General features: G+C 46.8%; 1 protein-coding gene across 2 annotated transcripts in view; it reads left to right on the forward strand.

Moving 5' to 3' along the window:
- Positions 1-628: 628 nt before the first annotated feature.
- Positions 629-24,611, forward strand: part of ATOH8 (atonal bHLH transcription factor 8) — a 33,711-nt gene continuing 9,728 nt past the window's right edge. Inside the window, exons 1-3 of one of the 2 annotated variants that reach the window (XM_024201444.3) lie at positions 629-1,332; positions 18,266-18,457; positions 19,193-19,479. In XM_024201444.3, coding sequence (XP_024057212.2) covers positions 682-1,332; positions 18,266-18,457; positions 19,193-19,234 — 885 coding nt within the window. In that variant the 5' untranslated portion in view covers positions 629-681 and the 3' untranslated portion in view covers positions 19,235-19,479. Of the gene's footprint in view, positions 1,333-18,265; positions 18,458-19,192; positions 19,480-24,611 lie in introns of those variants that run through there. The other variant, XM_024201445.2, reaches the window with a different exon arrangement.

A 24,611-nucleotide genomic window follows, 5' to 3' on the forward strand; every position in this document is an offset into this window, starting at 1 on the left:
CTTCAGCTAGCAAATAAAAATAAATAAATAGACCCCTGACCAGTGGGGAAGGGAAGGAGAAAAGGACTGCAGGAAACCAGGCATCTCACCATTAATGTAGGAAGATATGGGGGAACTGTTCGATGTATAAAGCAGCACATCGTGAATTGCTCTTAGCAAGTATGTCTCTCTATTAGGGGTGGGAGTTTGTCTCTGCCTGTGCGTCGGGAAGAAACAGACTATTATAAAACAGCAAGTGGGGGGGGGGGGGGGGATGAAGAGAGGGGGGTGGCAGGGCGGGGGGGGGGGGGGGGGGGGGGGGGAATGCTTCCTGTTTCTTTAAAGCTCATCTGTGGGGTTGCAAGGCTGGAAAGGCTCTTGGCTGTGCGAGGCAGTCAGCTTGTCACCGGCGGCGCGCTGACTGATCTCGCTCACAGGGGCTTCTGTGTAAACTGAGGCTAAACAAACACAGATGGAGCGCAGCGTGCACTCCCCAGAAACGCGGCCAATGCGGCGGGGACTTCAGCTGACATTCTGACTGCTCCAGGGGCGAGCCCACCGCCGCCCTGCCTGCGCCGAGCCGCGTGGTAGCCCAGCTGCGGCAGCGGAGCAGGAGGGGGGGAGGGAGGGTGTATGTCTGCAGGGGGGGGAGCCAGCGACCTGCGAGGGAGCGAGGCAGGCACTCACTGACAGGCTCCCACCATGAGAAACATGCAGCTCCTGGACGAGGAGCCGTGGCAAAGCCTGTGCGGGAAGGAGCTCGGCGGCCTCAAGAAGCTGAAGCGGAAGCACAAAGAGCCGCCCGCGAACGGCTACAAAAGTTTCAAAGTGGCGCTGAAAGTCAGCGAGCGCGCGGCCGGCGGGAGGCAGCGGGCGAGCCCCGCGAGCCTGGTGCCCGAGAGCGGGGCGGCGGGCAGCTCCCAGGGGGCAGCGGCCCCGCCGCGGCTGGGCGGCAGAGAGGCGGGCAGCGCCGCCGGGGCGCTGGACATGCGGAAAGGCGCTTTCCCGGCGGCAGGACTCGCCTGCCAGCCCCCGCGCAAAGAGCCCTGCTTGCCCCCGGCCGCTTTGAACGGGCTCCAGCCGTGCCCGGGGGAGCAGAGCCTCCCGTCCAGGCTCGTCCTGTGTCCCCCGCCGCCGCAGCGCCCTTTGGAAAGTGCCTACGCCTCGGTCGCACCTGGAGCTTACAACAGCACGCCCGAGTCCGCCGCATCGCCTAGGAAACGGCTGGGGGAACCGGCGGGCGTCTCCTCGGAGATCAAAGCCATCCAGCAGACCCGGCGGCTGCTGGCGAACGCCCGGGAGAGGACCCGCGTGCATACCATCAGCGCAGCCTTCGAGGCGCTGCGAAAACAGGTACTCGCACCCCCCCCCTCCCCTCTGCTCATCAATCACCCCGGGCATGCCAGCTCCTGCCTGGCCCATCTCCGCTGCGTGTCTGCCCCCCTTCCCCCAAAGAAGTTTGACTTCAAAGGAGAAGAAAGTGAACCCCCTCCCCCCGTGCTGTTTCGGCCTCTTCCCTGATTTTGCTGGGTGTAGTAGGGGCTTTCGGGGTGCGCCTCTCCGCTTGTCTTTTTAAAGACATTTGCCTGCCACTGAAATGCTAATCCATCCGCCTCGGGTTGCGGGAGATACCCTGAGCCCTGCTGCTGGGGCATTCCACGCAGTGGGGGCGCTTTCAGTGACCTTTGTCACACTTAACTTCACCCAAAAGGTCACTCAACTTTTTGTGCGCAAGAGTTTTTTGTTTTAATTCCTAATGAGATTAGGAGGGGAGGGGAGTCAGTTTGATAGAATATAGGGTATTAATGCTGCACAGGATGGGTGTGATAAAGCGAATTACTGGACAGTTTAAAACGTTGGATCTAACACTGCGTTTTTTCAGCACCAAAAACTGCTCATGGACGCAGCATTCCTCGCATCAAAAGAGTTCACGTGGGTTTCATGCTGGGGATAAACGATATCTTCCTAAATCAAGCCCATTGTCCCATTGATTACACCTCATTTTACTCATATCATTTTCCCAGAGATATTTTACTTTTTCTGTGTGTTGAACAAGCTCTGAAACTCAACTTTATTTGGGGTCGCCTGCGTTCGCTCCGTGAGTTATTATTACAATACAAATACAGCCTGATTTAATGGAGCGAGGGATAAGGGCAGAGTGCAAGAGCCATTAATAGTGCTCACCAGGCTGGTCAGTGGTTATCAAAACTTTTTTTTAAATGTTAGAGCAGCAAAGGAGAGAGAGAGAGAGAGATTGAAAATTGACTCTTAAAAACCTCCCCCCAAAATCACACTGGCTTTTTATACGGGCAGCTTATTCATACCAGCAGGGGGTGGGAGAGAGAGCTGTAGCAAACTGTTTGCCAAAGTTGTGAGCTACAATGAAGCCTAAATCCCACCTCATGACACAATAGCTCACCTCACTCTTGCTGTTTACCTGGAAGAGTTGGGCTGGGAATTTTCAGAGACACAAGGGAGTAAAGGAAATCAACTCCCATTGACTTTTGAGTTGGCTGTCTAAACCCCTTAGGCCTCTTTGGCTAGGTCTACACTACAGCGGGGTTCCGACCTAAGATACGCAACTTCAGCTACGTGAATACCGTAGCTGAAGTTGCGTATTTTAGGTCGGCTTACCTGGCGGTGAGGACGGGGGAAAGCCGACCGCTGCCTCGCTGCCGCCGACTCCGCTGCCGCCTCTTGTCGAGGTGGATTTCCGGAGTCGACGGCAGAGCGATCAGGGATCGATTTTACCGCGTCCTCACGAGACGCGGTAAGTCGATCCCCGATAAACCGATTGCTACCCGCCGGATCGGCGGGTAGTGAAGACGTAGCCTTTGACATCCTCAGCCTAGTTCATCATTCTACATCAGGGGACGGTAACCTTTCAGAAGTGGTGTGCCGAGACTTCATTTATTCACTCTAATTTAAGGTTTCGCGTGCCAGTAATACATTTTAATGTTTTTAGAAGGTCTCTTTCTATAAGTCTATAATATATAACTAAACTATTGTTGTATATAAAGTAAATAAGGTTTTTAAAATGTTTAAGAAGCTTCATTTAAAATTAAATTAAAATGCAGAGCCCCCTGAACAGGTGGCCAGGACCCGGGCAGTATGAGTGCCACTGAAAATCAGTTCGCGTGCCGCCTTTGGCACGCGTGCCATAGGTTGCCTACCCCTGTTCTACATGATCCATCTTCAAGGTACCCTTTAAGCCAATGTGAAGAACAAGCTTTCTTTTAAAAAAGCATATAAAATCCTCAACATCCTGCCTGAATGGGAAATATAAACTTTTTCCAAGCGCAGAAAAGAACGGCTGAAATGTTAAATAATGCTCAGGACAATGTCGCTGCGACATGGTCACCTTCCGAACATGTGTTGAGTGAAGCAGCTTAGTGTGAAGGAAGCACCTCTATCCGCCCGTCTGGTGCCGCTAGGCCCATTCAGCAAGGTTCACGTGTGCCTAACTCTAAGTCCTTGAATAGGTCCACATGCTTATGTATCTTGCAAAAGTGAAGCCTTTCATGTTAGTTAGTTAGTTGTAGGGTTTTCTATGGTGTTCATCACCACAGTATCTGAGCACCTCCCAGTACATAAGAACAGCCACACAGGGTCAGACCAAAGATCCATCTAGCCCAGTATCCTATCTTCCAACAGTGGCCAATGCCAGGTGTCCCAGAGGGAATGAACAGAATAGGGAATCATCAAGTGATCCATCTCCTGTCACCCATTCCCAGCTTCTGACAAACATAATCCCTGCCCATCCTGGCTAACAGCCATTGATGGACCTATCCTCCATGAACTTATCTTGTTCTTTTTGGAAACCTGCTATCATAGAATCATAGAATATCAGGGTTGGAAGGGACCTCAGGAGGTCATCTAGTCCAACCCCCTGCTCAAAGCAGGACCAATCCCCAGACAGATTTTTGCCCCAGATCCCTAAATTGCCCCCTCAAGGATTGAACTCACAACCCTGGGTTTAGCAGGCCAATGCTCAAACCACTGAGCTATCCCTCCCCCCTCTGTAGTCTTGGCCTTCACAATATCCTCTGGCAAAGAGTTCCACAGTCAATGAATTTATTCTCGCAGGACCCTTGGTAGGTTGGGATGTGTCTAAAGAGACGCTAAGGTAGTTTAGTGCCTGTAGAGATCAGGGCTATAACAGTTAGAACATCATTTGGTCCTGTCTGCACCAGCAAGAAAGACCCAAGAGGGTTATAACATGACCTCCAGACCTTGCAAAATGTGCTGAGTAGACAGGTCCTGTGAAAGAGAGGAGAGCGAGCCGGGACTGGAGCCTGCAATGAGTGCTGAGCTGTTCTCAAAACCAGTCCCAGGAGTGCAATGAAACGGGAGGTTCTGACCTATCACATTTTGTGAGCCCCCAAATAGCGCTTTTCAGTGCTTAGTCTTCCCCTTAGTTGACTAATTAAATTGTTTTCCACTGTAGTGGCCTGCCTGGTGAAAGCAGAGAGCCATTAAACAACAGTTCCCCATGCTTGGCCAGCTTTTGTTCCTTTGCCTTCTCTGTAAATGTCAGTAAGAGCATTCCAAGGATATGAAGGATACAGCAGGCAGGGTCACATAAGGTTCCCTGTCATAGCAGGGGTCTGATCCTGCAAGGTGCTGAACATTCACATTACGCAGAAGGTCCTTTCAGCTTGGTCCTGCAGCCCTTGCTTACATGAACAGGCCCATTGGTGTTAGTGAGACTTGCAGGGTTTCTGAATCAGACCCTTTGGGCTCCATCTTGCAGCCTTTACTCATGTGAACTGTTGGATTGGGTCACCTGAGAGAGGGCTTCAGGATCAGGCCCGTTTTTTCTGTACATGGTTACTTTGTGCTCTCCCTTTAAGGAATATCTTGTGAAGTTTCTAGCTTTGCTGCCTGAAAAGCTTCTGAAGGATGATTTTGATTTTAAGGGTGGGTGGCTGCCTATCCCAGAGTGATTGGTTAATTTCCCCCCGCGTTATTATCCACTTTTGTGAACACACAGGGACCATTGCTAATCCCATTGAAGCAAACAGAAGTTTTGCCATTGATCTCCATGGAACAAGATTAGGCTCATCATGGGGCAGTTTTTCAGTGTAAGTCACTCATTTGTCCCTACGTTAAGATATTATTATTATTATTAATTATATTGTGGAGGCAGCAGAAAGCTTCAATTAAGATTGTGGCCCCACTGTGCTAGGCCCTGTGCATACACATAGTAAGAGGGAGTCTTGCAAAACTATGCCTTTTGTAAGTTTAAAACTAGACACTGGATATATTTTTGTTTTCAAAAATTGCTGCCCCATTATGGCTGTTCAGTGACCGGTGTGCAATGCATATGTCTGTGTCAGTCCAGTTCTCAATGGACAGACATCCAGGTAACAACAACAACAACACACAATGGAAAGTGGCACTAATTTCCCAACTCATTGGCAGTCTCCATCTTTGCCGACCTTAAGCACAAATCGAGCGAGCAGCACACTGAGGCCCGACTCTTCTGGGAACTGGGCATTTCATGCAAAGTTCTTAAACTCCTGGGTTTGGCCCTATCTCCATAAATTATTTCAGCCCTGGATTCAGCTGAGAGTGCAAGGAACAAGTGAGCATGGAGAGCAGCCTGAGCTCTCCGCTCACCCCCAAAGCCGCTGCCCCCAAGTCAGTGCTGAAGCACTCTGAACAGGCTGGTGCCTGGGCTCTGGAGAGACAATTTAGCAGTAATTCCCCAGATGAGGTTTGTTTTCCAAGAAAAGCACTGGCAGGTTTTCTTGGCAATTCAATGCGGGGAAGGGATAGGTCAATGGATCATCGTTTAGTGATGTTTTGATTTGTTTTTCGTTAACTGCCAACAACATGCTTGGCACTACATGTGACAAGGGGGAAGATCCAACAGATGAGCAACCATCCTGCCCATGTGCAGAGCACTGGCTTCCAACTTGCATCACCCGTATCAAATCTGATGGCGAAATGGCAAGGCCTTCCGGGAGTGATTCAGATAGACCTGGGAAATTATAGCAGATACTTCTTCTGTAGCATGCTGAATTCAGTGGAGCTGACAGCAGCTGAGGATAGGCCCACACTGTATATCTGAACAAATCTGACAGAGTTTAGTAACCCCCTTCCCACTCCTACGCCCTTGAACTCAGCTTTCAAGCTGTGGTGATCGGTTTTGTACTGAATATAGGACAGAGCAAGTTTAATGTGCTTCCATTGTGGCATGATATAGGCATCCATAGGTAAGGAACTGCCTGACATTTCTTGCATTCCTGGGCAAAGAGCTCAGATAGGGATTATACAGAGATTCATTTGTAGAGATTAAACTGGCAGATCTCAACTAAGTGAAGCCTTAATGCCTGCCTCCGGCATGCTGGACAGGAGGTAATCCCCATACTCTGCCCACTAGGAGAAGGTTACACACGGACCTCAGTTTATTTGTTAAGTTATTCCTCCATTCCTTCCTTGTCATCACGCAGCGATCTCTTAAGCAGCTGGGATTCTTTCCCTGAAGCATTGAAACCGATACCTTGCCATAGGCTGGGCGGCAAGTGGCGCAGAAGAGAGTCACCATTGCTGATTCTGTTTCCCAGCCCTACGCTCCTTCTTTGGGAAGGGAACAGGAGCTCTGAAATCAAAGCAGAGGTGTCATGTTGTACACCAGCAACTGGGAGATGAGGGCTGGAAAGCAAGTGCAACAGAGCTATACGTTCAGATTGTGCTTGTGGCTAAATGGATTTAAATAGACTTTGCTCACCAGAGTTTCAGTCCATTCGACTATGAAGTAATCGTTTGGGGCTACAGGGCCTGATCCCGCAGCCCTATCTCATATAAGACACTGCACCAGCCTCAGCTAAAGTGCTCACGTAAGCAGAGGCTTCAGGATTGGGCCCATAGCTACTCAGCCGCATGGGGCCCACTTCAGTGAAATGAGAAGAAAAATGCTGCTTCTCTGCAATATATTCTCTCTTTCCATCCTGTTCCTGAATCCTCCTTCCCAGCCCACCCTAAGTCAAGCAACTGGCATGCAGCATGCTGGGCAGCGGCATACGTACACTATACAGCTGTGCACATATGGCACACATATTTCAGCTGTATTTGCTAGCTATCCAGATGGCAGTAAGGGCTGTTTTTCTGCCTGGTGGGGAGAAGAATCAACCACCGTTGTTTTGCAGAAGGAGAGAGTAATCCAGGCATGTTGTTAAGTACTTAGCTATCCCCACTCTGCTCCCCTGTTCAGACTTCTCCTCCGAGATGGGAGTTAGAAGGGCAGTTGTATATTCTGGAAAGCAACTCCGCTTTTTAAAACGAGAGCAGCAGTTGGTTATTGCTACACTACACTGGGTCCCTTCTGTTTGTATCTATGCCACCAGTAGCATGAATTTCTCTCTCCCTGCATTTCTAATGCATCCATCACTATAGTATCTTGGCACCAGACTGCCTAGCCACTCTGTAGTATCTAGCTGCTAAGACGACAATGCTGTCAGAGCATTACTGGAGTGGTACACAAGCGAATAGCAGTTTCTTTCCCTAGAGATTTCCACAAGTGACTTCTTGGTACTGGCTGCTGGAAAAGTTATTCCCTGATATCTGTGGCTCTTTCCTCAGAGCAACATCTTCCCACTAATACAAAAGACTATTGGGATCGACAGGGTAGTTCCTGCTCCATGCTGGGATAATGAGAAAAGGGACTCACTATCTGCATGCACTAAAACACTTTAAAATAGTGCAAACGCTTTTGCTCGTTTTTCTTGCTGCTGCTGCCTCGTCTCACAGATGGCAGAGAGGGGCTACAACCTGTAGACCAGGCGTGGCCAAACTGTGGCTCATGAGCCGCATGTGGCTCTTTTACAGTTAAAGTGTGGTTTACGGAGCCTCCCCAACCCCCCTCCCCATTCTTCGCCTACCAGACTGGGTGTGGGGGGTGGGGAGCTTGAGGCTTCTGTCCTGTGGTGAGACTCGGAGCTTCTGCCCTGCAGAGAGGGGGGTCTAAGGGCTTTAGACTCCCGTGGGGGTATCGGGGCAGAAGCCCCATGCCCCAGCAGGTGCTGCTCCAAGGGACAGATTGTGCATGTCTTGCAGCTCTCAAACTCTGAAGATTATTGTACGCGGCTTGGAGGGTCAGTAAGTTTGGCCACTCCTGCTATAGACCCTCAAATATAGGGCCATGGCGTTTCCCCCATTAACGCACAGCTCACCATCCTGAAAAACGTTCGGCTTCCATTGCCTGTCCTAGTGATGTCAGCGTGGCCATTTTCTATTCTATTCCGGTTCTTATACCGTGCCCATCACCATGGTATCTGAGCATGTGACATGACAAGGCTCTGTTTCCATAGACTCTCTTGCACCCCCTATCATTCCTGGTGGCCACTGTCTTTCAGGAGCCCAGATGCTATAGAGGGAGAAGACATGCTTCCAGTGCTTTGTTAATGAGAACAAAGTTCCATCTCACCTCATTCTGAGTTCACTTATGCTGGCGAAATTCCAATGGCTTCAGTGAAGGTACATTATTGTAAACCTCGAGTAACAGTGAGATCAGAACAGGCCAAACCATGTTCAAATGAGGCAGAATGATGGTATCAAAATGAATGAAACACCCATGCCAGCATGTTTTCAAACACGCCACTATTTGGGCTAGGATCTGGAGACACTGTGAAAGCTAGCTCAGTAACCAGCAACAATGCAGCAGTGTCTCCGTTTTCAGTTTACAAATTCAGTTTTGCAGCAAGAGGTGCCTATGCCAGAATAAGTGGCAGAGTCTTCCACCATGTCATTCATTTGCATCCCACTGGTGCTGAATTCTGGAACAGCCAGTTTAAGAGCTGAGAAAACTCAAATGGCTGCAAGATTTCCACTGATAGGAGGGGAAGCCCGCATCTCTCTGTCTGATCTGGAGAGCTGCCCACCTTGGCACATATGCAGCTTTTTGATGTTCGCCTCTCAAACTCCTCCTCAAAAATATGGTCCATGGAGCCCCAGTGAGTTGGAGTCGCTATGCTGGGAGCAGATGTTTCCACAGATTCATTCCTCCCCTTCAGCTAGGTCAGCGTTTTTCTAAACCTTTCCACCACCACATTTCTACTCTTTTCTTTCTCTTCAGCAGTTGATAGGCCCACTCTCCAGGCTGATGGGTGTCCCAGGGATGTTTTACTCACGGTTTTCACAGCTTTTTGTGCTACTGGGAGCTGAATTTGCCGCCCTTTCGCATTCCTTCACTGCTGTCTGCTGGTGTCCGTGTCCCTCCCTTGGCTGCTATTCACTGGTAGTTGAATGAGTGTAAAAGAGATCCCACTTCCACAGGACTTAACTTCAGCCCACTGATGGTCACTTACAGTGTGTGTCACCAGGAGCAGATTGAGGCCCTGATCCGGCTGTCATTGAAAAGCCTCCCGTTGACTTTACTACAGGTTGGAGCCGGCCCGACAGGGTTTGTTCTGGCTTCAATGCTGTCAGCAGAGAGACTCCCACTGACTTCAGTAAGAGCTGAATGTGCCCCCAAGGGAGGATCCCTGCCTTCAAGGCGCATCCCCCAACAGAGCTCTACAGGTGTAGCATTTCCATTGTGCGTGGCAACGGAACTTCGCAACATTAATCTGGCCCGGTAGCGGTTTAAACCATTTCCGAGTTACACTATTATGATTTCCAGTGCCATGGGAGTACATGGTGCTTTACAGCAAAGGGAGATGACAAGGCCCCTGCCATGAACAACACACAATCTAAATTAGACAGATAACACAAAGCTGGGCAACAGAACAAGGGAGAAGAAAGTAAAGAAAACAGAGAAAACTCCCAACACACCTCCCCAAACTAAGGAAAAATGTTACACAAAGAACACAGCCTTGTGCCTGTTGTTGCTTGATGTCTAATTGGCTTTGTCACCTGATACAAAATCCTGTGACTGACAATATGTATTGTCTCTTTCTGCTGTAGACACAGTCAGTTATCCTTCCCTCTCCCCTAGGGCTCAATCCAACTCCCACTGAAATCAGAGGAAAGACTCCTATTGATATCAATGGATCCAACCCCCAGTCCCTGCCTGACCCTAGTCTGCTCTCAGATTATCCTCTTCAGCAACTATGGTGGCAGTGAGGTGGGACAGTGCGCAAGCACCGAATCATCAGTACTGTTATTGTCAGCACCTTCATTCACGTCCTGCGTGTGCTTTGTCCCTTGACCAATTTGTGTGTTGGCCACAGCTTGATTAATCAATAACGTTAGTGTTATCACCCCAGTCCTATCTAATTCTGCCCCTGGCATAACTTGGAGAGCAGCGTTCATATGCAGAGGGAGGCACAGGGAAGCAGGACTCTGCTCCTCAGTGAGAGGGTAGGGTTTTCCCACGTGGCAGCCAGCACTGCCTGAGAAGCTGTTTTCCAGGAGGTGCTCTATTGTCAGACACCTGGAGACACTGGCCAGAGCAGCTCACAGAGAAGCAGAACAATAATCCAGGTTTGGCAAATGAGTCAGAAGGATCAGGGGGACCAAATTTGGCCCTGGTGTAAACAGGCGCCACTTCAGTGATGCTTAATCGCTTACTCCTGAGCTGAATTTGGCCCCCTGGGTCCAAGCTCAGGTGGCTCACTGGAGCTGCTCCTGGTGCCAAAACGTCCACACCGCTATTTTTAGCTTGAGCTGAGCTAGAGTGAGTCTGTCTACCCTGGCTGGGTAGCACACTTGCAGCTGCAGTGTAGACACACCAGTAGGGCCCAGTCCCATACTTGAAATAAACGTCAGGGTTTTCTGCTACGTAGGAATAATCCTATGCACTATATAGCATTGCTTGCCATCTTGTACCTGTAAATCACCTGGACATGCATAAGGCATATCTAGCTATGGGAAAGCTCTTATAGGGCAGTGGGAGGGCTGCAGCACTGGAGATATCCTTGCTCACAGAATCACAATCCAGAAGGTACCACCAGCTCATCTAGAATATGTGAACCCCGTGCACGTGCATTCTTCACTAGCCCTACACAGTACCTAGCACAATGGGACGCAGCTCCTTGCCAGGGGCTCCAAGGTACTGCCGTAATACAAACAAATCACGGTCTGGGATCCCAGGCACACTTGGGACAATCAGGGCAGATAATGGAACTGTAAAAAAAAAATCCATATCCAGAGAATTATAACAAACAAAACAAAACAAAAAATCAGTGGCTTGTGCTAGTTCTTGTTTATTTACACATCCATTTCATGACACACACACACTCACCCACCTGCATGTGCTATCGGACAAAACCAAACACGCTCATCCTCAGCCCTTTTCAAATAACACGTTCCTTTAAATAACAATTTGGGAACATGTGATGATATTTTGGACATGTTCTTAAACTTGTCAAGGTGGTGAGCTCTCTCTTTTGCTGTCCCAGGCATGATGCTGCCTTTCTCCAAGTCCTAGGGAAATTATGCAACAGAGAGAGGCAGTAGGGAAGCTTCTTCTAGGAGTAAATCCAGCGAACAGTTCTCCCCACCAGACCCAGCAATGGACATGGGTGGGAGCTTAAAAACAGTCCTCCTCACTCCCCTATCCTGCCAGTACCCCAGTGAGGTCGCTGAACCCTTGTGGAAACACTAACTCATCTCAGGTTGGAAGGAGTGATATAATAAAGCCAGTGCTATTAAGCACTAGACATTCATGTGAACCTTCTGGAAATTTTTTTGGCATATTGCTCAACACAAACAATGAGACAGTTAAGTTACACTGCGTGTTCTAAAAGGACTCATCGAAAAGCCAGCCAACTACCTTCCCAGTGGGGCTCTAAAATATTTTAACTCCCAGCACAAAAATAAACCAAAGGAATTAAAAGATAGGCAAATTCAGCAGCTTATTATGGCACATTGTAGAGGCAGTTTGCTGTCAGGAGGTCTTGCTTTATAGTGTAAGCATGTACGTTTTGCTGCCTAACGTTGCCTTATCAACTCTACAGATGGGGCCAAATTCTGCTGCCATTTACACTTATGTAAATCCAGAGCAAGTCCATGCAAGGCAGCGAAGTTAGTCCAAATTTACAGCAGTGCAACAGAGCAGGATCGGCTCTACCCAGGGCCTGGTTCTTCTCTCACTTACGCAGTGTTATAGTAGTGCAACTCCACTGATTTCGCTAGAGTTGCTGCTGATTTACACCAGTGAAAAGAGAGAGTGGAACGGGAGTCATAGTGTTTATATGTGTGAGCTCATAATGTATTTGTACGAAAATGAACATGTTCTTTTGATAATGGAAGGGAAATATTGGACCAGATCCTCAGCTGATGTAAATTGGCATAACTCCATCCAAGTCAATGGAGCACCTCTAATTTACTCCAGCTGAGGATCTGGCCTGTGACTATATCTATTGTCCTACTAATTGAGGGAGCTGTTAATGGATCCTGTACCCACTGCTTTCCCCACTTAGGGTAAGTCGATAGCGAAAGCTGTGTACAAGCTAGCCTACCCCAGCTAACTTGAGTCCAGTTAGGGTGGGTAACAATGCCAGTGAAGACAGTGCTGCACAGGTAGAACAAGCCCGTCCCAGACCTGGGGTACACACTCAGCTCGTTAGCCTGTGCTGTATTGTCTTCACAGCTATTGTTACCCTTGGTAGTTGGATTCAAGCTAGCTCAGGTAGGGTGGCCCGTGTGTAGCTTTAGCTGTGTAGACTTCCCCTTACTTTGCTCCACACCACTGTCAGTGGCCTCATGTCACAGCATCTTTCCCTCCAGTGATGGGGATGGGATGCATCTTCCATACTTTATTTCTTTAATGGGATAGGACAGGATCGGACACAAGAGAGCACAGAGCTGGCTGAGGGCCTGGTCCTAATCCCGTGAAGCCAATGGCAAACTTCCCATTGGCTTCAAATGGAGCATCTTTGGGTTCCAAAAGCGTTGCCTCTGAATCATAGCTATCAGAGATGGAACAGACTTGTTACATCAGATCCCATCCATCCTCCTGCCAATGCAGAGTTATTTCCTACAGTGCATTTTCTACAGTGTGCTCTCTGCATTGCTTCCAGCCTGTGCCTGTCTGGGGAACAAGGAAACAATAATAGTACTTAGCCCTTGTGGACTCCAACAATCTTTACAAACATTAACTAATTAATCCCGGGGCCCAAACTTCAGCTGCCATTGGGATACCAGCCCAGTGTCTTCTTAACATAGATAAATATAGGGTAGTGCCAATTTCCTTGCCTTTCTGGCAGACAACAGCATTTTTCATATTAGAGAAATCTTCCTTCCTAACTCCTCTATACGTAAAATTGGAGGCTGTGCTACTAGCTGGGAAGCAGCGGGGGGAAGAGAGAGGAAGGGAACATTCTAATTAAGTGTCTGTCATAGCCTGAAATTTAGAAATCCCCCTGCCCATGCATTTATGAGTAAACTCACCCATAGTGAATGGATAGTTCTCTGAAAACATCTGCTCAATGGGCAGCAGCAGTCAAAAAACCTAACAGAATGTTAGGAACCATTAAGAAAAGGATAGATAGACAGAAAATATCGTAAAGCCACTATATAAATCCATGATACACCCACACCTTGAATACTGCATGCAGTTGTGGTCACCCCATGTCAAAAAGATATATTAGAATTGGGAAAGGTATAGAGAAGGGCAACAAAAATGATTAGGGGTATGGAACAGCTTCAGTATGAGGAGAGATTAAGAAGACTGGGACTGTTCATCTTAGAAAAGAGATGACTAAGGAGGGACATGCTAGAGGTCTATAAAACCATGACTGGTGTGGAGAAAGTGAATAGGGAAGTCTTATTTACCTCTTCACATAACACAAGAACCAGGGGTTACCCAATGAAATGAATAGGCAGTAGATTTACAACAAACATAAGGAAGTACTTCTTCACACATTGCACAGTCAACCTGTGGAACTCCTTGCCAGGGGATGCATGAAGGCTAAAAGTATAACTGGGTTAAAAAAAATTAGATAAGTTCATGAAGGATAGTTCCATCAATGGCTCTAGCCAACATGATCAGAGACAGAACCCCATGATCTGGGTGTTCCTAAGCCTCTGACTGCCAGAAGCTGGGACTGGACAATAGGGACAATAAACTGCCCTGTTCTGTTCATTCCCTCTGAAGCATCTGGCACTGGCCAGTGTCAGAAGACAGAATAATGGGCTAGATGGACCAGTGATCTGATCCAGTATGGCTGTTCTTATGTTCATCCTAAATCTTTGTATGTCCCCCATTCAAGCACTAACTAAACGTGATCCTGCTTAGCTTCTGAGATCTGATGAGCCAAGGGTGGTGTGGCTGCAAAAAAAGGTTTGCTCTCTTTAAAAGAGTAAATTAGAAGCTTGCTTCTGCTCTCACTCCTGCCTGTGTAAATCAGTGTATCACTGACACCAATACTGGTGTTACACCAGTGTGAGAGCAGAATCAGGCCGTAAATCTCAAAATACTCTAATATAGAACCTGTTCTTGACACTTAAACCTGCTCTTGAAAGAGTCCTTCCCCACCACATGTGCATAGCCAGGGCTTGCAACACCTATGCCCGGCAGCCCACTTCTGGCTTTCTCTTACAGTTGGGCGAATACCAAAACCCCAATCTGAACTCCCCCTCTTTGGGGAATGTTTGGATCCAGACCAGATCTGAACTTTGTGTCTCAGATCTATTCATAATTAACGCACAAGCCTCTTTATAATTCCCCCATTAAATTTGAGTCAAGATGGGAAGTGCTCCTTGGAAACCTCTATTCTAACATTGTTACTAGAGAGAAAACCCATATCTGTCTGTGTTCCTGTACTGCACGCACCATCCTGCTCTCTGATCCTCTCTGAAAAGCTGAAATTCTCCGGGTGTGCACAGTCTTGAATAAACCCTTCTCTCGGGGCTGCTCCAATTTATACCTTGTCACAGTGTGTGGAAAAAAGTGTCTTCTAATCCCAGCTGGTGATTTTCTCTAGGATTTTAACACGGGGATCTTTCTTGAACTTTGTAACAAACATGGCTCACAAAATAATTTGTTCTTTAAAAAAAAAAACCTTAACAAAAGAGGGGGAGGGGAAGCAAAGGAGGGAAAAAATATTTTCCTCCAGTTTTTGTTTAGTAACTGGCGGACATGTGTGCATCAGGCTCAAGTATTTCATGGTCCGTTTTACTTCCACTTGATTTAACTTTCTTGCTCTAACTTTGAAATCGTTCCCACTTTTCACTGAAACCTTCCATTTTGCTCTCCATATTGCTTTGATCATCAGCTGTGACTTCTGTTTGATCTGAGATTTTCGTTGGCCCCATCATATCCTTCCAATGATAACAGATATTTTGTTTTTGTCGCTGCCATGGATTCTCCTTTAACAAGAAAAATGCCCAGCTTAAGTCCATTGTGGAGTTGTAGGCAAGGGGCTACTGGAAGTGAAGCACAGTGGGTAGCTGCAAGTGTCAACAAAGGATTGAGAGTAGGCAGGGAGCTCTTGAAAGCCAAGTAAACAGGCTGTTGGGAGAAATTGTGGGCTAGTGGAGAGAACACAAGACTAAGGGTACGTCTGTACTACCCGCCGGATTGGCGGGTAGTATTTGATGTATCGGGGATCGATTTATCACGTCTCGTCTAGACGTGATAAATCGATCCCCAAATCAACGCCTGTACTCCACCTCAGCAGGAGGAGTAAGCGGAGTCGACGGGGGAGCCGTGGCGGTCGACTTGCCGCTGTGAGGACGGCCAGGTAAGTTGAACTAAGATACTTCAACTTCAGCTACACGAATAGCATAGCTGAAGTTGCGTATCTTAGTTCGAACCCCCCCGGCTAGTGTAGCCCAGGCCTAAGTGCCAATAGAATTCTTGGGTTCCATTTGTAGCCAGGCCACTGATTTACTGGGGAGCATTATGGACGGTGCTTAACATGACTCTTACATGAGAATGTTTTGAGTGCTCCTATAGAGCGATCCTGGCTTGCTTTTGGCATAAAGGAAGGAGAATGCTCCCCAGCACACCAATACAACAGAACACAGGAGGTGGTTCTATTACTTAGTAAACATTAGAGCGGGTCCCTGATTCATGTGCTGTGAGAATGCCACCAAGTGGAAGACGGGTTTTCCAAAGAGAGAGAGAGAGAAGAGCAGGTTCCCTACATCCCCAGTATTACCAATACTGTGCTATACATTTTAAAAAATTGAGGAAAATCCTGTGAAGATTGTTGGCTTGTTTCTGGAGAAGTGCAAGATACTCCTTGAGGTCTCATCATACAAACCCACATCCTACAAGCTGAGAGACTATGTGTTTGGCAAACATGTTGGACATGGAGGGCCAATGGAATCCCTCCATTAAAATCAATAGCATTACGCCAGGGATGAATTTGGTTCAGAGTATTGGTTGTACGCTCTGCATTATCTGCTCACGGACCTGGAGACAACCTGGGGGGAGAGACATGGATGAGAAGGGCAAAAGCACAAAGGAAGCTTCCCCAATTGTCTAACACCCCCAGGATCAGGGTGAAAGGGACTCTGCTGGGCAGTCAGACACTACAGAAGAGTTCAGGTATTCCGGTGATGGGTATAGTATAAAATCTTAGATTGACAGAAAGACAGCCAGCCTGGGTAACTAGTGTACAGGGATGGGTTTCAGATAAATAACTCAGGGCATGTCTACACTACAAACTTAAGTCAACCTATGTTAGGTCAACTTACAGCCACCGCAGTAATTACTGTGGTGGTTCATGTCCACACTGCCCTTCTTCTGTCGGTGGTGTACATCCTCACCAGGAGCGCTTCCACCGACTTAAGAGAGGCAGTGTGGGAGCTCTGTTCGCAGTTCCCCGCCGGGAGCCCAGCTGCCCCCCGCCCTGGCTCCCTGGTCCCTTAGAGCCCTCCCACCTGCCCTGGGGTGACAGCCAATAGCTGATCTAAGTAATGCAGTATCTACACAGACGCTGCGTTGCCCTAACCACACCGACATAAGCGCTACGCCTCTCGTGGAGGTGGAGTTATGATGTTGGCGTAGTAGGGCACTTACATCGGCGGGAGCAAAGCTGTAGTGTGCGCACTGACATAATTAGGTTGACATAAGCTTCCTTACATCAACCTAACTCTGTTGTGTAGACCAGGCCTCAGAGTCCAATTTTCTGTATGCAGGAGGATCTCACTGATTTTCTCTGAGTGCAAGGCCCACTGGCAGTTCTGTAAATTGGTGAGTCCAGCAAAGCACAAGAATAATACCATTGACTTCAGCTGGGAGAGTTCTCTTTAAAATTGGACCTGAGTACAGTGGGGCTACTCATGTATTAAAGATAAGCATGTACTTAAGAGTTTTGAAGACAATGATTTTAAATAAATCAAGGCTATTGTAATTTATTTATTTATACAAGTGCCAGTTACTTTTATTAATTTATTATTATTAGTTATTAGTTTTTATTATTCAAATACTTCATATTATACTAGAAAACATTCAGGAGTATGTTCTGTGAAAGTCTTAAGTTATTCGTAATATAAGACCTCACCACAGCCCTCTGCTGTTAAATCTTGGCTGAGAAATGGGGTGAGACTGCTGGGTCTTTCATCAGATTTATGGCGTGTGGATTACCTGAGCGAGAATTACTGTCTCAAGGTTCTACTCGGCAACGATGCTGTATTTTTGCATCTACATCTGCTGTAAGTGCTGATTGTTGTTGTCAAAGCTCAAGGGGCCAGATTCGGATACCCTCGCTCACTCGCACTATAGTACAGTACTCTACGAGGAGTCCCACTTAGGTCAGTGTGGCTGCTTGTGGAGTAAGGTGCTACTAGGGCCGGCGCTTCCACTAGGCAACTCTAGGCAGTCGCCTAGGACGGCAGATTTGCGGGGGCGGCATTTTGCCATCCTTGGCGGAAATTCGGCGGCGGGTCCTTCACTCGCTCCGGGACCTGCCTCCAAAGTGCCCCGAAGACGTGAAGCGGAAGGACCCCCGGTGCCGAATGCTCAGAGGAGGAGCGCTGCTGCCTAGGGCGGCAAAAACCCTGGCACCGCCCCTGGGTGCTACTCAGTGTGAGTGAGGGGATCAGAATCTGGCACAAAGGTTGCAGTATCCAAATGAAACCAGCCAGGCAACTGAGCACAAAACCGAATTAGAGTAAACATTCCGGGCCATATCCTGCCATCAGATTTTAAGCAGAACTGCCCCTGCTGAAATCAAGACATCTCACACTGGTTTCATTCCCATGGAGATCAGCAGGGGAGTTCTCTTTAAAAAAAACTGATGGCACCATATGGCCTTTTAGCAGTCAAACTCCTATTTATGTTAAACAACTGCTAAATAAATAACCTACAATTGTTTTGTCATGCCTTCGAGCACAGATATTTTATTTGTCTGGCCTAATTTTTTTTTTTTCCTGTTACCCTTTCTAGGTTCCCTGCTATTCTTATGGTCAAAAGTTGTCCAAACTGGCCATTTTGAGAATAGCCTGTAACTATATCCTTTCCCTGGCCAGACTAGCTGACATGGATTACAGCGCTGACCACAGTAACATGAGCTTCTCAGAATGCGTGGAGCAGTGCACTAGGACCTTGCAGGCAGAAGGGAGATCTAAAAAAAGGAAGGTATGTTTCAAGAGAACAAAATAACACAAATAATCCAAGGTGGTTTCCTTCTTTCTCCATCCTTTGAACATTTCCTTATTTTTATTCCTTATTCTTTCCCCATTTTTTGGTTTTCTTCACCTCCTCTCCCTCCCCCCCCCCCCCAATCTGTGTGATCTTGTAACAACCACATTCCTCTCTAATCAAAAACTTTTCCATCCTTCCTATTCTCTGGGCCAAGCTCTTCCTCTCGCTACTTGCCCAACACACTTTAACATGACCACGATCCTATTAGCATTGTCTTGTGGCTGTTATTTGTTAAAACAAACCAGCCCTGGGTCGCCTTTTGTAGATCATAAAACACAATCACTCAGCTGTGTTTTCTGTTTTGTTTAATCGAACGCTTATCTCCAAAAAAAATCGTCTGACAACAAAATAAAAAAGAAGTAGCTAATGGAGACACTGTACATATAAACACATTAGCGAGATGTCTGACCTGAAGAACATATGGGTATCTTGGGGAAACAACACTAAATCTAATTACACATTGCATTCCTTCAGGTTACTTAACATTGAACCAATTAGGGGAAATCATCATCAAGCCGCGTTAAAGAGGAAACTGAGCATTCTGCCAGTTTTCCTCTAGGAAAGTGACATGGGTAAATTAAAAGAGTGATTGATGTCTTTGTTCAGAGTTTTACGACAAAAAGAGTTTTGTAAACTTGAATTGAACTTCCCTCCGCATTCTGTACCCAGTTGTCATGCAGGATAATAAATCAGCAGGACTTTAATGGATGAATGGACAGCTAAGCTGAGCAGTATTCACCTTCTTCGGTTGTAGTAAGATCTACCTCTGATTCAGAAAGGTTTCCTCATTTTTTCCCAACAAATACTTTTTTCAGAAACCCAATTTATAAATAAAACAGAATTGCACTCTCCTGGCCTCTTCCTTTAGCTGACATGATTAATATTTATGACTTAGCACACCTTTGTACTCTGTCCCATACAAGACATACACAAAAAGACAAATCCCATGCTCCAAGATGGTTACTATTTAAAATACCGACAGAAATCAGGCTGAGACACACTGAAAGGTCCAGAGGACAGAGTCGACTTAGACATTCCTTACATATATTGCTAACACTTTACGTCATTGTTTCTTAACCAATGGGGTGGGTTGCAAGGGATCACCTGGATGGTCTTATCCCACAGGTTAAGAAAAAAAAATGGCGTAATATCATGGTGAGAAGGAACCATGGCAGGGGCAGAAAGAGACCAATTCTCTACCTCTCTGTGCCTCCTGTTGTCACCCTGCCCTTGCTCCATTCCCTTCAGCCCCACAGGGCAGCAGTCCCATCCCTTACTCCCTCCTCTCCTGCGTAGCGCTGAGTCTGTGGTAGAGGACAGGACAGTCAACTTCACAGCCTTTTCAAATAGTGCTGGTGGGGTGAGAGAAGAGAGGCACAGCCCAGAACCAGTGCCCCACTTGCCCCAAACTCAGCACCCCAGCAAGCTGCAAAGGATCAGGAGATGGTGGATGGCAGACCAGTTTTTTGGATGATGGATCTCCAATAGTTTGAGAACCAGTGTCCAAGATTATGGAAACTAAAAGAAGGGTTAAAGAAATAAAAGTTCCAGATTTCAAACTGCTCCAGATTCATGGGTGTTCTGAGCTGTGGTTTAGGTTTGGACTGGTCTTTAATAAACAACTAAACATTTAAATCCTGACATTTATGCTGTTTATTCTCTCGGTTTCACTCGAACATAAAAGAAGATCTCTCCCATTTGCAGAAACTCTCACCAGACAGCAGCACATTCCCCCCTCACATACAACCACTAGTCAGCAACAATAATCACGTCACAAAACAAAATCTTCCTAACCCTCAAATTCCCAAAGAAACGCAAGCCCAGCCCTCCCCAAATGCCTGCTCAGAAATAGAAGGGGGGGCTTTGTCTCCTACACATTGATACCAGACTGATCAGTTTCTATTCCAGAGTCTCACAAACACAATGTTTATGTTTAGAGGTCCCAGCTGGGAAGGGGACATTTCAGGAAACATCCTCAGGTTTATCCAAGGCCAGAACAAGGCCCGTAGTCTCTATCCAGCAAAGCAGATTCATCCAGCTGAATCAACAAGTGTCAAGTTATCCTGGTCAGTATTTCCTAATATGCTGGCAAGAAGGCGCTCAGTCAAGGCGAAGGACAAAACTAAGAGGCATTGATTGGACACACTAACCAGTCAATAATTCCAGAAACCAGTCAGAGCGCTGAGACCAAACCAGCACTTCTATTGGTTAGCAGAATTTGGAAGCTCCCCCTGGTGCCAATGAAAGTACACCCAAGGACAGTTTTGTCACCGTCAGGGCCAAATCTGACACCTTTTGAAACTAATGGGAAGACTCCTTTTGACATCAAAGGGTGCTGGATTGGGACCTTTAAATTACAAGAATGTGATCTTTAGCCTTTAAAAATGGAGTGAGGTGAAGCTATTTAAATGTAGGAAAAACCCACTTCTTTATACCTAAAATCAGAATCCGCTTAATTTCCTCTGCCTTCCCTCTAGCCCCATAATCCATAGCGGTGTAAATATCAGATATGAAAACACTGAAATCATTATTAAATTAAAAGGCTGGGATATTTGTTCATAAAAGAACTGAGCTCTGGACTTCAGGTGGTGTAAAAAGATCTCTCTTCTGCGGGGGGTCTTCCTTAAACTGTTGGATGAGGATACAGTGTCTTGGACTGAAACCACTGCTCTCTCGTTAATTTTGAAGTCGGCACGTTTTCCAAGATCTCGGTGTGTTTTTAATCAGTTTTCAAAAGTTGCAGTTCACGGGGTAGTTCTGCTGAATTATCGACTTTGGGTTGTTTGTTCCTTGCTCTTTAAAGTTATAACGAGCCAAGTAAAGACAGTCAAGTCCCCAAGCAATGTCCTTCACTTCACTCCATCCCCCCAGTACCTTTATCTACTGTCATCTTTATTTTATTGTGGTTTGTCTCCTTCTCTCGTGTCACTCTCAATTCTCAAGCAGGTTACAGAATGTGCTATGGCACAGTGAGCTTTTCACACAAAAAGTAGCTGATTGGGGTTTGTTTTGACAGGCAACGGCTCCAGATGTTGAATTTGCTGATGATATGTAGCCTTTTGCTTTGTTTTTGATGTTGAATTATCTGCTATTCCGGACATTAGACTGTTGCTCAGCCTTTGCTGTTGCAATAGGAAAAACAATGGATTTTTTTCTTTTCACTCCATTGTCTTAATTAGAAGAGTTGGATTTATCCTTTGAAACCTTTTATGCTAGAAAATGCTCCTCTTAACGAGTCTAAAACACAAGGTGATCTGGCAATTTATGCTGCTGTTCTAGCTGAGACTTGACTAAGGGTGTTTGGCGATCCTATTTAAAAGGAACCAAGGGTAAAATGAAAGACTTCAAATGCTTCTTTGTAAAATAAATGGCCATGGGCTATGGGGAGCAAAGGGGGAGAGAGGATTCTTATGAACGTCTTCATTTTTTAAAATTGCCTTTCAGTCTGTTATGTAAATCATTTGAGCCACCTCCTGCTCTTGAAGGCACATGCACGAATCCCAGTGAATGGGAGACCTGGATGCTCATCCATGGGCAGAATTCGGCACAGAATTCCGTATCTTACAGAGATGGGGTAATAAGCTCCTTTGAAACAGACACAGTGGGATAGGGAATATCCTGTAGTCATGGGCAGAACTCTCCGTTGGCATTATTGTGAGCGTTGTGGTCGTAAAAGCTGCGGAGGGCGGGTCAGAGAAGAGAATACGTATTATATTTTTCTATATTGTGTGGCATTCCACACACCTACAGAACACAATCCAAAGCCCTCTGAAATCAATGGAAAGATTCCCCTGATTGCAGTGCGCTTTGGAGCAGGCCCTGATAGAGTGCTAACCACACTGTGTAGAAGAGTGGCACACAATACAAACAAGCTTCATTCATTACACAGTCATGACCTACCACTAACACAAATGATCCTTTTTATTGTTCTTTTCCCTCCTGCCCACTCATCCCTACACACAGGCAGTGCCTGGGACATAAAGTCTGAGTAAATGGCTTTGCACAAGGGACTTCATGGGGGCCGTATCCTCATCTCAGGCCACAGAGCACTAACCTAGCTGCTGTTCTAGCTCATGACCTGTACTATGGCTGCTGACTCTGCAAGAGGATTTCACCAGGGGATCTACCAAGTTGTGGATACACCAGCCATGCTGCTGCCTTCTCTCCAGACTTCACTCCAAACCCCCCTTTCATCCCCAACCCCTGAGCACGGCTCCATGGCGCACACAGCGGCGGTGGCATTCCCCTTGGCCAGCCTCTCCAGGGCCTGTTGTGGGGCGCAGGAACAGGATACCTCACTAAGTATCCCACACAAATAAGTCACCACACAATGCTGGGTGCGCTTCCCCTCGCATACAGGAGAGTGGCAGCTCCACCGCCACCACCCGCTCAAACTTTTGAACGATAGCAGAGCTTGTTTCGTTATCTTTCTGAATATAATGTTAACTGTTAACCCAATGCAGTGGGTAAGTTTGCTTTTCTGTGCGGCTGCAGCTGTTTAGCTTGCAAGGTTCTTTTTTCTTTCCCTCCCCCTCTTCTTTGTTTTTGATTAGTTGTTCTGTTAGTCAGTAACATTGTTGAGTACATGGAAGCTAAGCTGGAGCAGGGAGGGTCCCCCCCCCCCGCCTCTCTCTCCTGGCAGTCGCAGACTCCAGATGTTCAGAGTGCTAGTTGGGAAGTCCTGCTGGCGCCACTTAGGGCAGAGGGCAGGGGAAAGGCACGCGAGCTGGAACCCAAAGCACTCAGTCACTGCAGGATTTGGCACATTCCCCAGCTTTCTGCTGGCACATTCCCCAGCTCTCTCCTGGCCATCTGTTCCAAAAAAACACTTTCAGAACCTCATCATCACTCAGGATACAACACTGAGAGCAGCTGTTATAGAGGCAGAAGGAAAAACCATGCAAAAGGTCTCTTTGTGAGAGAGGAAACTGGGTTATGAATAACAGCAGAACAGTTGGAGCTCAATAAAAAAGTTTTCTGCTGGAATTTAGCTTCATATTTTTAATTCCCTATATATGTTTATATGTGTGTACACACACCATTAAAAATTAGAAACTAAATATATATATATATATATAATTACAATTGTATCTATGTATATGTGGAATTAAAAATAAAATGTATCTATATTATACTATAATCATGTTAAAATTATATAAGGCAAGAAAATAAATTAATGATAGATAGATAGATAGATAGATAGATAGACAGACAGACAGACATAGTGATTTTCTTGCCATGCTCTAATGCCACTTAATTTTTCCTTTGCAGAATCCAGCTCTAATACAGGCAATTCTGTTCCAATTTTTAGGCAGCGTTTTCTGCAGCCTCCCTACCCCCACTCCTGGGACGAACGAGTGGTGATTTTCTAACATAAAAGGAATAGGTAGTGCAAGGCACTAGTCGTATGGCGCTGAAACATTTTGCTTAGAGATGAATTGTTCTCAGATACTGTGATGTGATGCATTAGCACTATTATGGAGACACAGCCCCAACGTAAAGCCACGGCTCCTTCCCTTGAAGATCTATCACACTCATTTTAGAGATTTATGAAGATGATTGCTGTTCTGATAGTAAACACAGGTATTGATGATTGTAACACGTATCAGTGGTCACATTGCTAAATACCAGGTGCAGTGAAGCCTTGATCATCTGAACTCCATTTCTTCAGTGGAGGTTCATGATGCCTGGGAGTTTCTGGTAAGTAAGGTTCAGGCTCCCATTTTCCCTTGTTTGAGTAAAGCGGAGGTTGCTCTTTAAAAATAACCACTCTGCTTCCCTGAGGTCGGCAGCTTAGCATGACTAAAAGAGGAATTGTCCACTTTGGCATGGGGAACCTCTCCTAGCTGTCTACAGCTGGGAAAGTAGCACAAGCTGCCTTTGAGGGCTGTAGAGAAACCCTGAGCTGGCTCTCCTCACCGTCCCAATCCCACATGATTCAAAATTTTCAGCCATCCCAAGACACCCCAGGACAGCCTGGGCTCCACTGTCTAAAATGTTACACCTTCATCTGCTGTGCTGCACACCCAGGAACAAAACCACATCAACTCTGGGACAAAATAGCCATCTGAATTAGGTAGAGAGACCA

This window comes from Terrapene carolina, unplaced genomic scaffold (assembly GCF_002925995.2).
Source record: "Terrapene carolina triunguis isolate 2854851 unplaced genomic scaffold, T_m_triunguis-2.0 Scaffold66, whole genome shotgun sequence".
Taxonomy (NCBI): domain Eukaryota; kingdom Metazoa; phylum Chordata; order Testudines; family Emydidae; genus Terrapene; species Terrapene triunguis.